General features: G+C 37.7%; 1 protein-coding gene across 5 annotated transcripts in view; it reads right to left on the bottom strand.

The window, feature by feature from the left end:
- TTC17 (tetratricopeptide repeat domain 17) overlaps positions 1–15,392 on the bottom strand; it is a 117,144-nt gene that overhangs the window by 67,392 nt on the left and 34,360 nt on the right. For all 5 annotated transcript variants that reach the window (XM_087423110.1, XM_004436881.3, XM_087423111.1 and 2 more), the window contains exons 6-16: positions 14,108–14,217; positions 13,387–13,531; positions 12,794–12,933; positions 9,901–10,061; positions 8,352–8,464; positions 7,367–7,513; positions 5,846–5,961; positions 5,524–5,689; positions 4,301–4,378; positions 3,939–4,163; positions 1,801–1,987 (exon numbers count right to left, since the gene is read on the bottom strand). In XM_087423110.1, the coding sequence (XP_087279236.1) occupies positions 1,801–1,987; positions 3,939–4,163; positions 4,301–4,378; positions 5,524–5,689; positions 5,846–5,961; positions 7,367–7,513; positions 8,352–8,464; positions 9,901–10,061; positions 12,794–12,933; positions 13,387–13,531; positions 14,108–14,217 (1,588 nt within the window). The remainder of the gene's footprint in view (positions 1–1,800; positions 1,988–3,938; positions 4,164–4,300; positions 4,379–5,523; positions 5,690–5,845; positions 5,962–7,366; positions 7,514–8,351; positions 8,465–9,900; positions 10,062–12,793; positions 12,934–13,386; positions 13,532–14,107; positions 14,218–15,392) is intronic.

Here is a 15,392-nt window from a genome sequence, read left to right on the forward strand (position 1 = left end):
GCTGCAGCTTCTACATCAGCACTTGCTGCTTCATCCTGCACTTTTACGTTATGGAGACGGCTTCTCTCCTTAAACCTCATGAACCAACCTCTGCTAGCTTCAAACTTTTCTTCTGCAGCTTCCTCAAGTCTCTCAGCCTTCATAGAATTGAAGAGAGTTAGGGCCTTGCTGAGGGTTAGGCTTTGGCTTAAGGGACTGTTGTGGCTGGTTTGATCTTCTATCCAGACCACTAAAACTTTCTCCATATCAGCAGTAAGGCTGTTTCACTTTCTAATCATTCATGTGTTCACTGGAGTAGTACTTTTAATTTCCTTCATGAACTTTTTCTTTGCATTTACAACTTGGCTAACTGGCACAAGAGGCCTAGCTTTCAGCCTATCTTGGATTTTGACATGCCTTAGACATGTCTAGCTTTTGATTTAAAGTGAGCAACTTTTCCTTTCACTTGAACACTTAGGGGACACTGTAGGGTTACTAATTGCCCTAATTTCAATATTGTTGTGTCTCAGGGAATAGGGAGGCCCGAGGAGACGGAGAGAGACGGGGGAACAGCCGGTTGGTGGAGCAGTCAGAATACACACAGCATTTATCAATTAAGTTCACAGTCTTATATTGGTGCAGTCTGTGGTGCCCCAAAACAATTATAATAGTAACAGCAAAGATCACTGATCACAGATCACCATAACAAATATAACAATAATGAAAAAGTTTGAAATTTTGTGAGAATACCAAAGTGTGCCACAGAGACAAAGTGTGCCACAGAGACACAAAGTAAGCAAATGCTATTGGAAAAATGGTGCTGATAGACTTGCTTGACACAGGGTTGTCACAAACCTTCAATTTGTAAAAAACGCAATTATTTGCACAGCACAGTAAAATGAGGTATGCCTGCACAGTGAATCAGGAAAATCAGTTTTAGGTACCAAATCTACTAGTAATTATTGATGTCTGCTAGCCAAGTCGCTAACCAAGTGGGTGTTTTTGTTTTTTTTTTAATATCTGAAGTGAAGGAGCTGGACTGAGAGCCCTGTGCTTGAATATTACAATCTAATTTGAACATTAACAGAGCACCCACTGTGTGCTCTACAATGGCGAGGGACTGAGGATCCACACATATGTAAACTGCACCTTTCATAATGCAAGTCAAACTTATTTTCTTTTCCTTGTAGTGAAGGTTAAACCAGTAAACAACCAAACACCATGGAGCTCTTAGAAAGAGTTCTAACTGGTGTTTTTAGAACAGTTTATATATTAACGCAAATATTTTTTGACCCAGGATACACTTAGGCACATGCACCTACACTGGTGGCTGTGGGAGGAGGTGGAAGAATGCAGAGACACCACTTAATGTCAGGCGATTATTTTAAAGGTGCAGTAAAGGTCTGGATCACCTTCTCTGAAAGGCCAGGGGCCGTATTTCAGTGAATGAGGACAGAAAAACTACTTCAAACCTCGTGACACAGTTTTACTCCATGGACAGAAAAAATATCCATCACTATTATGTCATCATCATAAAACATCAGAGATTTGGGGGAGAGAAAAAAAATCTCACAGCCTAACAATCCCGGTTGGCTATACTTTAATCAGCCTTTTTCAGCTTGGGTTCTAGGAGAGAATTAAGCCTAATACCCTATGTCATCTATATCGTAAGTGAATTAACTTCTTTCTTATGTACCTAGAAACATATTAGGTATGTAAAATCTTTGGGAAAAATTCAGAAAATCATCTTCTGTGTTCTGTTGATCAGAATAGGAACTCTAGTTGAGCCCATTATGTTGCCAGCATTTAACAGCTGCTTACCACTGCAAACCGAAGAGGTGATGTTGTACAGAAAAGGATAAAACTGCATACAGCGGATCAACTTCAGGCTGTTTTCACACTCTGGGCATTTGGTAGTTAATTTCAAAGCCTGTCTAAAGGCCTCCAGGGCCCCACTGATATTCTTCAGAGCAAGGTAAGCATTTCCCAGGCTCAGAAAGGTCAGAGGCTGAAAAGAAAAAAAAAAATCAGCAAAATGTTAATGAATTAATATCGTCTGAAAGTTACAAAACCTTTACAGTATATGTCTTTTGGCTTTTTTTACATTACACCATAAAAGTTAATGGCTAGCTGTCCATTTTATTTACATCAGGCAGCTCTAAACTGTATAACACAAATATGAATTTATTTTTCACATTTTTACTAAGATAAAAAATACATAATGTGTGTAAGGTACACTAGTTTTAAGTGTACAGCTCAATGAATTTTTATATATGTATATATCCTTATAACCACCACTCATTTGAGATATAAAAATTTAGAATGTTTCTAGTACCTCAAGAGGTTCCCTTGGGCAACCCAACCCCAATCTCAGAAGTAACCACTGCTGTGATGTTGTGACTTCTATCATCACAGACGAGCTTCGCCTGTCCTTGAGCGTCATATAAATGGAATCCAATAGCGTGTTCTCGTATGTGTATATATAATATGAACCCTTTTGTAGCTTCTTTCACAAAATATAACATCTAAGATTTAAGAAACTGAATATTTTTTATGTATCAGTAGTTCATTTTTTAAAAAAATTGACGTGTAATGTTCCATCATGTGAATATACTACAGTTTGTACATCCATTCTTCTACTGCTAGGCATTTGGACTGTTTCCAGTTTTTGGCTATTATGAATAAAGCTACTATGAACATTCTTGTAAATGTCTTTTGATAGACATCCTTGTATATACTTAGCAGTGGATCTTAAGGTAGGCATATATTTAGTTTTAGGGGATAACAATCAAATAGTTTTCCAAAGTGGATGTACAAATTTACACTCCTACCAGCAAGTATGAGAATTCAGTGACTTGGTATTGTCAGTCTTTTTAATTTAGCTGTTTTAGTGAGATGCGGAAGTGGCATGTCACTGTGGTTTTGGTTTAATTTACTAATCATTTCCTTGATTAGTAATGATGTTGACTATTTTTTCACGAGCTTACTGGCCATTTGGATGCCCTCATTTCTGAAGTGCCTGTTACTTCCACCATTAAAAAAATGGGTTGTCTTTTTCTTATTGATTTGAAGGAGTTCTTTATATATATATACTAGATATGAGTCCTTTGTTGGAAATATTTATTGCAAATATCTTTTCCCAGTCTGTGGTTTGCCTTTTTACTCTCTTAATGGTAGCTTTTGATAAACAGAAATTCTTAATTTTAATGAAGTTCAGTTCTGGGATACCTCAAATAAACGTAAACCATTCATGCACACTTCTAAAATTTTCTATGGAGTTAAAACTTAAGAAACATTTAGACACTAGGTATAAAGGCAACTTGTGTATTGATCATAACCGTGTTTCATCAAACCTATGATGTCATCAACTGTAACATGCACCCTTATTTCAGCGATGCTAAAATATGAAAAAAAAGAAGTGGTATCTTAGAAACTATGCAATAGAGTAAATAACTACAAAGCAGTGATGTAACTCCACGGACTGCATATGGGAGGTTCAGGGTAGAAATATCAATCCACCTATCTCTCCTTACCAAAACAACCTTTCAACTGTGCTCTGGCTTGGTTGGTATAGAGATATCTATAAAGTTGTAAAACAGTATAATATTAAGCAGCGTGCATGCTGTGACGAGTAGGATGAAGAACCAGATGTTTCAGACTGACATAAAAAAATGGCAGTATATTTTTAGCAGCTATGTCATTCTTATTTAAATGTAAGTTTCTAAAAAAAAAATTAACTGTATAATTATAAATGTCATTCATTTAAAATAAAGAAGTAAACACATCAAAAATAAAACAAAACAAAATCTGTTTTATGCCCTCTCAAAATATGCAAATTCTCCTCTGAAAAACAAAATGTGAGATTTTTTTATGCCCTCCCTAGAAAAACACAAATTGTACTCTGAATTTGAGTTACCCCCAAACAGTACAAGGAGCTACAAAGAAACATAAAACCTCACTTCAGAGCTGTTGATGGCCAAAGCTTGAAGTAGAAGCTTGGTGGCATCAAGATGAAGGCCATAGTGAATCAAAAGGTTGGCCAAGTTCACAAGAGGAACATCCTGGTATTGCAGTGGAGCCAAATTCAGAGCTCTCTGAAGACAAGCGATGGCAAATGTGCTGTTTCCCACTGCTCTCCAGTAGAGTCCAGCTTCATTGAGTATCAGCCAGACGGGAGCATTGGGCTGAAAAACCCCAAAACACTTCAGTTAATATAAGAATACAGTACTTGTTCTAAAAAGGATTTTTAATACATGCATTGTAACTTTTAATTACAATTACTAAGCATTTAATTTCAGATGTCTGAAGCAGGTAGACTCACCTTATTAATAGCATGAAATAAGAAAGACCCAATTTCTTCTTCTGGGATAGTATAATTATTAATACGGGAGAGCAAAATCTGCAAACATCAAAAAGAAGACTGACTCAGTTGAAAATAACAGGGAAGACATTTCAAAAGAATTTATATAGATAGCAGTCTTGACTTGAGCTCTTCGGGAACAGCTAATTTGAATAGATATTTATAATCATACATATAACATGAGGTCATTGACATACCAGCAGGTACTGACCTGCTCACATGTATGCCCTAGGTTCCTTTAACTAAAGAAAGCTAAAAGACATACCCCATACATGTATTAAAGTCATCTACCATACCCCAATAAAGTCCACCTAAGTGTCCAGAACCCAATGAGAAATTATTCAGAAGACAACAGCATGCAATAAAAATCTGCTATCTTTGCTAGTTGGATGAGCACCAGATCTTCAGCCTACTTCATGTTCTTGCAGCATTTACGTAACTGTGAGCAACTCTAAGGCAAGGATCATGGTCTATTTATCTTTGTATTCCTAGCACACCAAACAGTGCCCAGAACATGTTTTTTGCCTCAGTAAATGTTTGTTGAACGTAAGTAGTAACTGTTCATAGATTTAAAATTATTTTTAAAAAGCTCGTTGTGATGGTCTGTTTTCTCTGTAAAAAGGTAAAGTTTTCATTTGTATCTGTGGAATGGGATCTAATATAGAATTTATACTCAGTAATAAAACATTCCTAGTTATACGCAACTAATAGGAATGAAAGGAAACAGCATAACAGAACTTATTTATAATGTTTGCAAAGTGGTTATCAAATTCATACAAATTCCTAAGGACCTCATATATGGCCAAAGCAGGTTGATAAGACCAGGGAAAGAGAATCTTCAAGCTTTCAAACTTCTGGAGGGTTGGAGGATGCAACGCCAAATTGAAGTGGTCAGAATGGCCTCCATGAGGTAAACAGAGTCCTGTGTTACTCATCTTTGTAGCCCTCTTAGTTGGAGGAACAGTGCTTAGGTGGTCTACGTAAACAGCAGCCCTGAGGAACACTTTCCTGGTACTCCTTCAATAGCATGACTGACTTCTTAGTGATCTCACCAATTCTTCAACTCTATCCTTCCGTCTTATAAAGTGCAACAACTGCCTTCTATCAAGTTTTTGTTCCACCTAAGAGGCTTGTGAAGTCACCCAGAACGGACGGCAATACACACCAGCCTAAGTGAGCCTTACTTTGCGTGCATGGTCATCTGGCATTTTGGCTTTCAGATCCATGCGGACCTCTAATTCTTTGACTAAGTAGGACAGAGTCTGGCTTTTTCTGAAGTCAGTTATGGAACAGTCAGGGGTTTGGGCCTCTTCTTCTGAAGAATAATCGTCACTGTTGAGTTCGTGGATCCTGGCACAAGAAAAAGGAACAAGATTCATATTTTCAAAGTTTGGGCGACTTCAAGATAAAGACTTAACCTTTCACGTCCACGGCTGGTGCTCTCAAAGAACCGCCAGATGACAACCATGCAGAACCAAGTGCTTTGCCAAATCCTTCAGCACTTGCCTGAGTCCTTTGTTTTCCGGAGGCAGAAAATACGTCGGTAACTCCCCGCCAACAGGGACTCTAGGATAGCTTTCTGCACAATCTGCTCTTTTAGGCCACAGAATATGCTGTTTGTCCTAACAAAGAAAGAAAATTTCTCATAAATTTCTTTGGATTCAATATTTCAACACACTAAATGAACTTTCAAAGAACATAAATATACTAGGATAACTGAACAAGAATTTAGTATTTTAAGATAAATGGAGACACTGGGGTAGATTCTGTAATATTCCCTCTACTGCAGCTGATTAGTCTAAAGCAGCGATTCTACCTGCTTTACCACAGACTGCTTCAGGGTTGGGCAGGCCTAAGTCAGCTGAGCCAGAGAGACACAAGGAGCGGCTTGCTTGGGGCTTCTGGGAAAGAAAAGCCAGTCCCAGTCTCTTACGCCACAGAGGAACAAAAACATGTTGCTCCAGGTGCTGCTGGCTGTCACCTCATGGCTATGAGGAAGACAAGCTTTAGGATGAAGCCAATACTGTGGGCGGCAAATTGAAGAAAAGGAAAGAAATGGGTCACCGATGACATCACTGGGCCACTGAATCAACCATACCCGAAGTCTGCCCTATCTCCGGACTTCCCGCAACACGAGGCAGATTTTCTTTTGTTTAAGCCAATTTGAGGTGGAGTTTATGATTTGTACCTGAAGGCATGCACAAGCTTATGTAACTGGCACAGAAAACTACTTTTCCCTGAACTAAGACCTTTTCTTTGCCAATGCCAACGTTTAAAAATTGTTTTTTGATTTGTAAAATGTTCATTTTTCTAAATATAAATAACATGTACAGAGGCTTACTAAACTTATATCCTGAACCTATAAAACTTTGGGGGAATTCACATATAATTAAATCTAAGTGGTTGTATTAATTCTGTTAGAATAAAAACTCAATTAAATTCTGGAAATTTAATAGTGAATAAAAAATACAAGGTCTCTGTCCTCATACCTTGGTATCCCCATTGGCTAACATACAATTATTTCTTAGCTAGCTTAGAAACACATACTCATTAACTTGTTTATTATCTGTATCCTCCTTTAGAACATAAGCTCCAGCAGAGCAAGGAGCTTGCATACTATATTCATAGTACCAGCCTGGTACACAGTTGGAAGCTCAATAAAAGAATTCTGATTAAATAAGTGAAGTATATAGAAGCATACACTTAGGTCAAGTTTAGAAACTTGTTAGGGTTGGTAATTATACTTAGAGCTCAAAGCTTTGAAGTGAAATTAGAGCATAAATTTGAATTTGACAGGGTGTCTATGTGCCCCACTTGGTTGGGAAGAAGAACTCAAGGCAGATTCTGTGTTTTACTTATCTACTACCTAGCAGAATGCCTTCCATTTAACAGAAGTTTAGTAAGTGTTTGCTGAACTAAGCTGAACAGTGACAGGGGCCACATTAATCAGTCAGGCTGAGGGCCATTCACTGCTTTAAGAGATCTGGTCTGTTTGAGAAAACTCCTTCATCCTCCTCCATTACTTACCCTATACGCATCAGAGTCCCGGCCCCAGATCCAGAGGATAGAATGGGCTACGGGAGAAGACTTGACCAAATCACTGATGTCGCTCTGATTTGCCTGGACATCAAAGTTCACAGACATCATACTGGAGGTTGATGAATCCTCACCAAACTAGAAAATGAAAAGAAAAGTTCAATCAAATTGGAAGTGGAAAAGAAGTTGTGACTAAGATATAACTCAACCCAAAAACGTTACCGAATACTTAAAATTCGTAGGAAATAAGAAAGTAGGTCAGTATTAAAACAATCAGACCTTTTAATTTTCAGAACTACACCCAACAGTATTCTCTCACACATAATAATGTGTAGTTAGCCACTTTCAATCAACTATGTCATTGGAGTACGAGAGAAATGGCCTGGATTGTTTTCTTGTCCCTTTACTTCCCTTCTATGATTTAGTCTCTTTTGGATTTAATGATCAGCTGATTTAGAGGTTTGGTTCATTATTCCCCTCCTCTGCTTAGACTAAAATGATCACTACTCTATAAAAGGAGTGTGCAGTGGGTACAAACAAGGGAACTTAAGAAAGGGTTCTTCAGAGTTTAATCTAGCTATCATTTAGGCATTATAGACTATTGTACAATCAATTCCAAATACATACAGCCTTTCTCCAAACCAAGGTAAAACTTCGTTAGATTTCTCACAAGATACCATAGTTCTTGTGTATTTCTGAAACCTTGTTAAATAAGAGAATGGAACTGGGATGGGGTAGGAAAGACACGAGAAAAAGGAACGAATGTGATGAATATTCTTTGGGAAAGAGAAATGTTACTCATGGAGTAACTGAGTACTCTATAAAATCTGACTTCATAAACATAACAGATACTCAAAACCTTCAATGACAGTCACAAGTTTTATGGATCAAATATACAAGGAATCAAGGGGCGAAAAGCAATATTACTCTTAGATATGCAAAGTTTATAAAAACTAAAAGACATCAAGAAAAAGACCTGAACGTAGTCCACATTTTCAAAGATATCTCCACGATGGTAGCGCACAGGTTGGTCCCACTGGCAATGTAAACTATGCTGCTGGTTGACCAGACGGCATATCTGATGATTTCCTGGAATAAGAAAGGAAATTATAATTGATGAGAAAGATCAGCAATGCAAACATGATTTTCTTAGTCTAAGTCATTTAGTTGCAACCTTGTATTCCTCAGAGCTTGGCAGAGTACTTAACACAGGGGAACATTCATTTAATGGTTAATACAATTAAATCATTCTAAAGAAGTCTCAGTTTCTCCACCTATAAAACAAAAGTGCTCCACTAGACAATCACTAAGGTATCTTCTGGCAATTACATTCCATGATTATAAAATCTATTGATTACACTGTTTTAAGAGACTTCGGCCATCTCTCTGGAGAGAATTTGCTTTACATCCTTCATAATTCTATTTCAAATTTATATATAAGAGCTCTGGCTGCATTTCAGTACAGACTGAGCAGTAAATAATCCCAAGGACTGAACATAACTCTTCACATTCAAAATAGCAAAGAAAACTTATTAGGTGGATTATAAAATGGACTGTAAATGGTCACAGATAAGGTTCAAAGGTTAAGAGGCTTTCCAGACCAATATATTTACCCAGGGAGAAGGGTGTAAATAAGGGATTCTATTAACTTACACTTGATGTCAAGCTGTCAGATCTGTTCCCTTAGGGCTTAATCAGAAACGAAACATTCTGGACAAACCAAATGATTGATCTCCTGTCAACCCAAGTTCCCTTAGGCCAGTGGTTCTATTTTTGGGTCACATACTCTAAAAGATTTTAATAAGAGCTATACATTTTAATTTTAATATATATTTCCTCTTCCCAGGAAAAAAACCGTGCACACACAAAATTCTGTGTATAATTTTGGGGATGATTTCAGAACTCCCCCGAACCATTGACCCAGGTTAAGAGTTTCTGTTTGAGATAAACTGTAGTCTAAAATCTCACCTCTAAATAAAATCTTTGCTTTTAAGGGAGCAAGAAGAAAAGGACTCTTAGCCTCATTGCCAGTGTTGGCTGAAGAGTATGGATGCTTTGTTTCTAGGGTGTGTCTGGCTTGTGTTTACTTGGTGTAGGGCCGTTACTCAGTGTGTTTTCAGACCAGCAGCAACAAGCATCAAATGGGAGCTTGTCAGAAATACAGAACTGCAGGCCTCACCTGAGAACTACTGAATCTGAAACTGGATTCTAACAAGATCTCCAGGAGACTGATACGCAAGCTGGAGAAGCATCCACGTAGGCCATAGAGGGCAAATAGTTAAGACTCCTAGATCTAAAAGATTTGTTTTTTTTCTTTAAAATGTGAATTTAAAAAAAGCTAGAGGGACTAAACCAGCTCCCCAGGCCTGCTGGTATATCCGCTGTGATGACCTTTGATTTTAAGATTGAGGAAAGCCATATGCGCAACTTTATACTGCTTTATGGCTACACGAAAGCCATGAAAGGAAAGCACGCTGGAAATGAACTTCCCAACCTGTCTTCAATTATTTGGAACCAATACTTACCTAATTGTGCCTCTTTTGCCATCTGTGTCTCATGGATGATGTTTCTCAAGATTTGCTCCTCCTGAATCAGCTTGTGTTTTTCCAGGATCTCCTGCTGTCTCAAGTAGTGGTCATGCTGCTTTTGATAGTCTTTCAACTCATTCAGTGTTCGCTGGAGGGATCTTCACATTTTTAATACCAGGGAAAAGTTACAAAGCTTTAAAATAGTGATTTTTTTCCATTCCTTACTTATTTTTATTTTTCCATTTTTAACAATCAAGGTAGAATTTACATACAGCAAAATTTACCCGTTTGTGCACAATTCTACAAATTTTAACAAACAACCATAGTCGTGTAAACACCAAGATGATCACGATATAGAAGAGATCCATCACCCCCAAACAGTGCCCTGTCCCATTTTGTTGTCAACTCCTCATCCAACCTCCTGACAATCGGTCTTTTGTCCCTATAGTTTTGCCTTTTCCCAAATACCATATAAATGGAATCAGAGTATATAGAGAAATTCATTCATGTTGCTGCACGTATCAGTAGTTTGTTCTTCTTTATTGTTGAGTAGTACTCCATTGTATGGATGTACCACCATTTGTTTATCCATTCACCACTTGAAAGACCTTTGGGTTGTTTCCACTTTTTGGAGAAAACAAATCAAGCTGTTATAAACGTTTACATAAAGGTTTTGTATGCACAAAGTCACCAGGAGTAGATTGCTGGCTTCTATGGTAAGGGTATGTTTAACTTTACAATAACTTGCCAAATTGTTTTCCAAAGTGGGCATTTAGCATTCCTACCAGCAATGTATGAGAGTTCCAGTTATTTTATATCCTCGCCAGGACTTTCTAGTATCAGTTTTGTTTTATTTTTTTCAGTCATTCTAATCATTGTGTAACAGGATCTCACTGTGGTTTTAATTTGCATTTCCCTAATTGCCGATAAAGGGTTTATTTTCCATGGTATATCTTCTTTGGTGAAGTGTCTGTTCAAATCTTTTTAAAGATTATGTTGTCTGTTTTACTGAGTTTTGAGAATTCTTTGCATATTTTGGATACAAGTCCTTTATTAGACATAAATATTATTTCCTGGCCTGTGGCATGTTTTTTGTTCATCTACAAGTGTCTTTCAAAGGGCAGAAGTTCTTAATTTTGATAGAGTCCAATTTATAAATAAAATTGTGAATTTTTAAACTCACTTAAATGCAGATTTTCTGGTTCTCAGCAATAATTTCTAGCTTTTTTCTTTTAACATACAACCACTGTACCATGAGTTCAAGAACAATGGGGCTAAATAAATGCTATTGTTTTATTAAAACTTGGGGGCAAAAAGATGGATGTGAAATTCTTCCCTTAAATACAACTATCTTGACATTAAATGGTGTGTTGGACTTTAGAGGTGCCAAAAAAGATATATAACAATACACTATAAATCTTTACATATCTAACAACTTTATTTCCCTCCACAAAGTTTGTGTTAGTTCCACTGACATTCAAAGCCTTTCTAGAACCCTCCTTTTTACATTTTCCTTTGATTCTGCCTGATGACAAGGTTAAGAGTGAGGGCCTTGCTCTCACATTCTGGCTCCTTGGTTTACAGACTTGGGGGAAAAGCACAGAAACTTTGCTTAGAAATATTCTCTACCATTCAATATCAATAAATCAGCTGCCTGATTACATTTAGTCACAAAAATCTTATTACCTATTACACGGTAACATATGGAGATTTATGTCTGCACAGTTTGTATAAGAGAGAATCAGTCTGATTCTTAAGAACATAATACTGGAAAAACCTCAGCCAGGGCAAGTTCTGATCAGGTGTGACAGAAGCCAGGTATAAACGGTAAGCTGTCGTTCTTTCCTTTTCACTACATTATGCTTTAAACAGATCGGAAAATAAGCAAATACAAAAGTTTAAGAAGTGCCAAATCTCCATTTAATTCTCTAATAATCAAAGTAGACTCAAAACATTAAGGTTAATTCTATAAGAGATGAACAATTCACTTCTGAGTTATGTGAAGTTTCTTAACTGGCCCTATTATTTATGGAATCAAATATATTTTTTTATATTTTTCAATCAAATCTGATTAAAACATGGGAAAAATAATGTCTCTCAAGGTCACTTAACTAACATAACAATAGCCCAACCTTAGGAGCCAAAGGGGAGAAAGATCAAATACAGCATGTGCAAGTGATTTTACTGATGGTGTATTCTATAGCAATAAAAATGTAATCAATAGAATTACTGAGTATCCAGCCACACCCTCCTCCATCTGACTTCATAAAAGTAATCGATGGTCAAAACTGTAAAGATCTACATGACAGCATTTACTGCAAACATTCTCTAGTTCTTGGAATCCATGCTATTAAAAAGATTCCTCTAGGGGCCAGCCTGGTGGTGTAGTGGGTAAGTTTGCACACTTTGCTTCGGCGGCCTGGGGTTCGCAGGTTTGGATCCCCGGCTTAGACCTGTGCACCGCTTATCAAACCATGCTGTGGCAGGCGTCCCACACATAAAGTAGAGGAAGATGGGCACGGATGTTAGCCTAGGGCCAATCTTCCTCAACAAAAAAGAAGAGGATTTGGCAATGGATGTTAGCTCAGGGCTAATCTTCCTTACAAAAAAAAAAAATTCCTCTACACAACCACTGAATTGAGCTAAACCTCTTGATTTAGAGAAAAGGGACAGGACTACTAGTAGTGAAGAGGTGTTTTCCTTTTTCATTTAGGTGCCTCAGTTTTATTTTTTTTATTGAGGTAACATTGGTTTAGAAGAGGTGTTTTCTTAATTCTAATGAACTGATAAACTTAATTCTAATGAATTAACGAACATATATCACCCTACCCAGGTCTAACCTAAGATTCTATGGTGCTGGTTCTCCCGTGAAATTTTGTCTCCCAATTACCTATGTTGAGCTTCCAATTTCTGCTCAAGTTTTTGCTGACACAGGACAGCATGCTTCCTCTTTATAGCTTGCTCAAAGCCAGGTTTGGCCTGCAAAGCATGGTCATAACAGAGCACTGAGTGGTTATACTCCCCAAGCATCTGAAGAGACAAAAACAAACACACACATATACACACACACAGGGGGAGAAACGTTAGCCACGGCTGGCTGTATCAGTCCAAACTCCCAATAATTCATGCAATTACACCTATCTCTCACTCTAGAGTGAACATTATTTTGATCAGTGGCCAAATCTCCACAACATGAAGCATGCTATAGGATGGCTTAACTGGAAGGTATTGCTATCTTAAGGGGTGTACTCTGCAGATTTTTAATATTCCTATCTATTTAATTATTTTTCTTTTTTGTCGAGAGGCTCGGACAATTATGATACATTATTATGTTGAGGTTTTTTTTTTACCCCGAATCTCTTCATTTCCATCCCCTTTCCTTGTTCGGACCAAAAGAGGACGGAAAAAAGGTATTTTTATTGGGGAAAAAAAAAAGGAAAATAGGAACTGCTTTGGCTCAGGAAAACAAAAAGTTGTATTTACTGCATATATATTCCCCAAAGTATAATAGCTGGTGAAGAAGTCACTGTCGTCCAGAGCTGCGTGGACCACGACAGCAGCATCAGCAGAGAAGTGTGCTCTGTGCAGAACGTTTGCCAGGTTGACCAGGGCAATGTCTTTATTGTGCCTAAAAGAGGAGAGACATAATTAGATGTTAGGAAAGAAGCATGTGCTCCACAATTATGTATAACCACCTGACAAGGGAAAATCACATTCCAAGTTATTGCCTTAGGAAAATAACTCTGAGTATACTTACAGAGGGAGAAAATAATTTAAGAAAATCGTAATGTTTCATTTTACATAATTGACGGTGCTTAGTCAATCTGATCGCTATAAATTCTACCACAAAAATAAGGTCTGGCAGACATTTTATGATTTTAAAATGTATTTAGGGCTTATATTTGCTTTAAGAAAAATTTGATTTATGATAATTTCTCCAGTCAAGGTCCTTGCATTCAAGTGAATCAGAGAGTGTCTACATTATGCATTTTTTCCTTAATAGCAATCAGAAGTATATTATGCTATGATCACTTTGACGTCTTTGACATCTGTCATTTTTGTGATGGGACTGATTTCTCTGAACAGGGATGGAGGAGAGTGTAAGCACAGTGCAACGCTTCTTATTGTTCTCCTGTGTACTGTTTCTTTAACAGTGCTGAGTCATGTGGAAGAGAGCAGGAGGTCCACAGAGGAGGCATCTCACCTGGGAGAGAAGTGAAGTGCTCGCATGGCACATTCCACCACCTGATACGGCTCATTCTTTATTCTCCAGTAAAACGCAGCCATGTTATACAGTACCCACGAGGAAGAGTTCTAGAGAGTCAACAAAGAAAATGACAATCAAACACAACTCAAGACAGTTTCTTCACCTCAGAATGTTCAAAATGAGCACCTTTACTGCTCCATCTCTTCCGAAATTCAAAATGAAGAAGAGCAAGACCTACTATAGCAGCGATAAAGCAGAGGACAGCGTACAAATAAACTACACTTGTTAAAAGAGCCTCCCGACCCTCAGTTGAGTGAGTGCATTAAGGTGTGAGCTCCATAAAGAGACTGTCCAACTCCGGCCATCATTCCAAGGGGGAAAGGGACCATAACTCGTCAGACCCTATTTCAGGACTTGAGAAGTCAGGACCTAACCTACTTAGAAATGCCAGTTGCTCTAAGGTGAAATTCCTGAAATTAATATATTACAAAGTTTCCTATTTATTTAATATCTGAATGAAGGTACATATGTAAGCAAATGACAAGCTTATGTTTTTGTAAAACATGAATTTTTGTCATTTTCTCATGTGTGTTCAGAATCTAAACCTTCACACTGCTAAAAACTATGTCTTTAGCATATAGTAATAAGTGTATTATTTAGTCAAGTTAAAACAGAATTTCAGATAGGTTTGCTCCTCTTGTGGCTTGAAGCTTTGGTTCCTTAACATATATTGAATTTCAACCACATGGAGATCAAAACACTAAACTGGACCATGTCAAAAACTCAATGTCAGTAGGTGTAAACCCAAGTAGAAAAATTTCAAATTGAGCATGGAAAAAAAAGTCACAAAGCTTACGACAAATTGGGAAAAAGATATATGACAGCCAAAGTTTAATATCTTTTTTTTTTAAACGACTTTTTTCAGGGGGCCAGCCCAGTGGCGTAATGGTTAGGTTCAAGTGCTCCACTTTGGTGGCCTGGGGTTCGTGGGTTCAGATCCCGGGTGTGGACCTACACACTGCTCATCAAGCCATGCTGTGGCAGTGTCCCACATACAAAATATAGGAAGACTGGCATAGATGTTAGCTCAGCAACGATATTTCTCAATCAAAAAGAGGAAGATTGGCAACAGAAGTTAGCTCAGATTTTTTTTGGTGAGGAAGATTGCCTCTGAGCTAACATCTGTTGCCAATCTTCCTCTTTTTTGGCTTGAGTAAGATGATCTCTGAGCTAACATCTGTACTAGTCTTCCCCCATTTTGTATGTGGGTCACTGCCACAGC

The sequence above is a fragment of the Ceratotherium simum genome, chromosome 34, assembly GCF_057802395.1.
Source record: "Ceratotherium simum simum isolate JZ-2026a chromosome 34, ASM5780239v1, whole genome shotgun sequence".
NCBI classification, from domain to species: domain Eukaryota; kingdom Metazoa; phylum Chordata; class Mammalia; order Perissodactyla; family Rhinocerotidae; genus Ceratotherium; species Ceratotherium simum.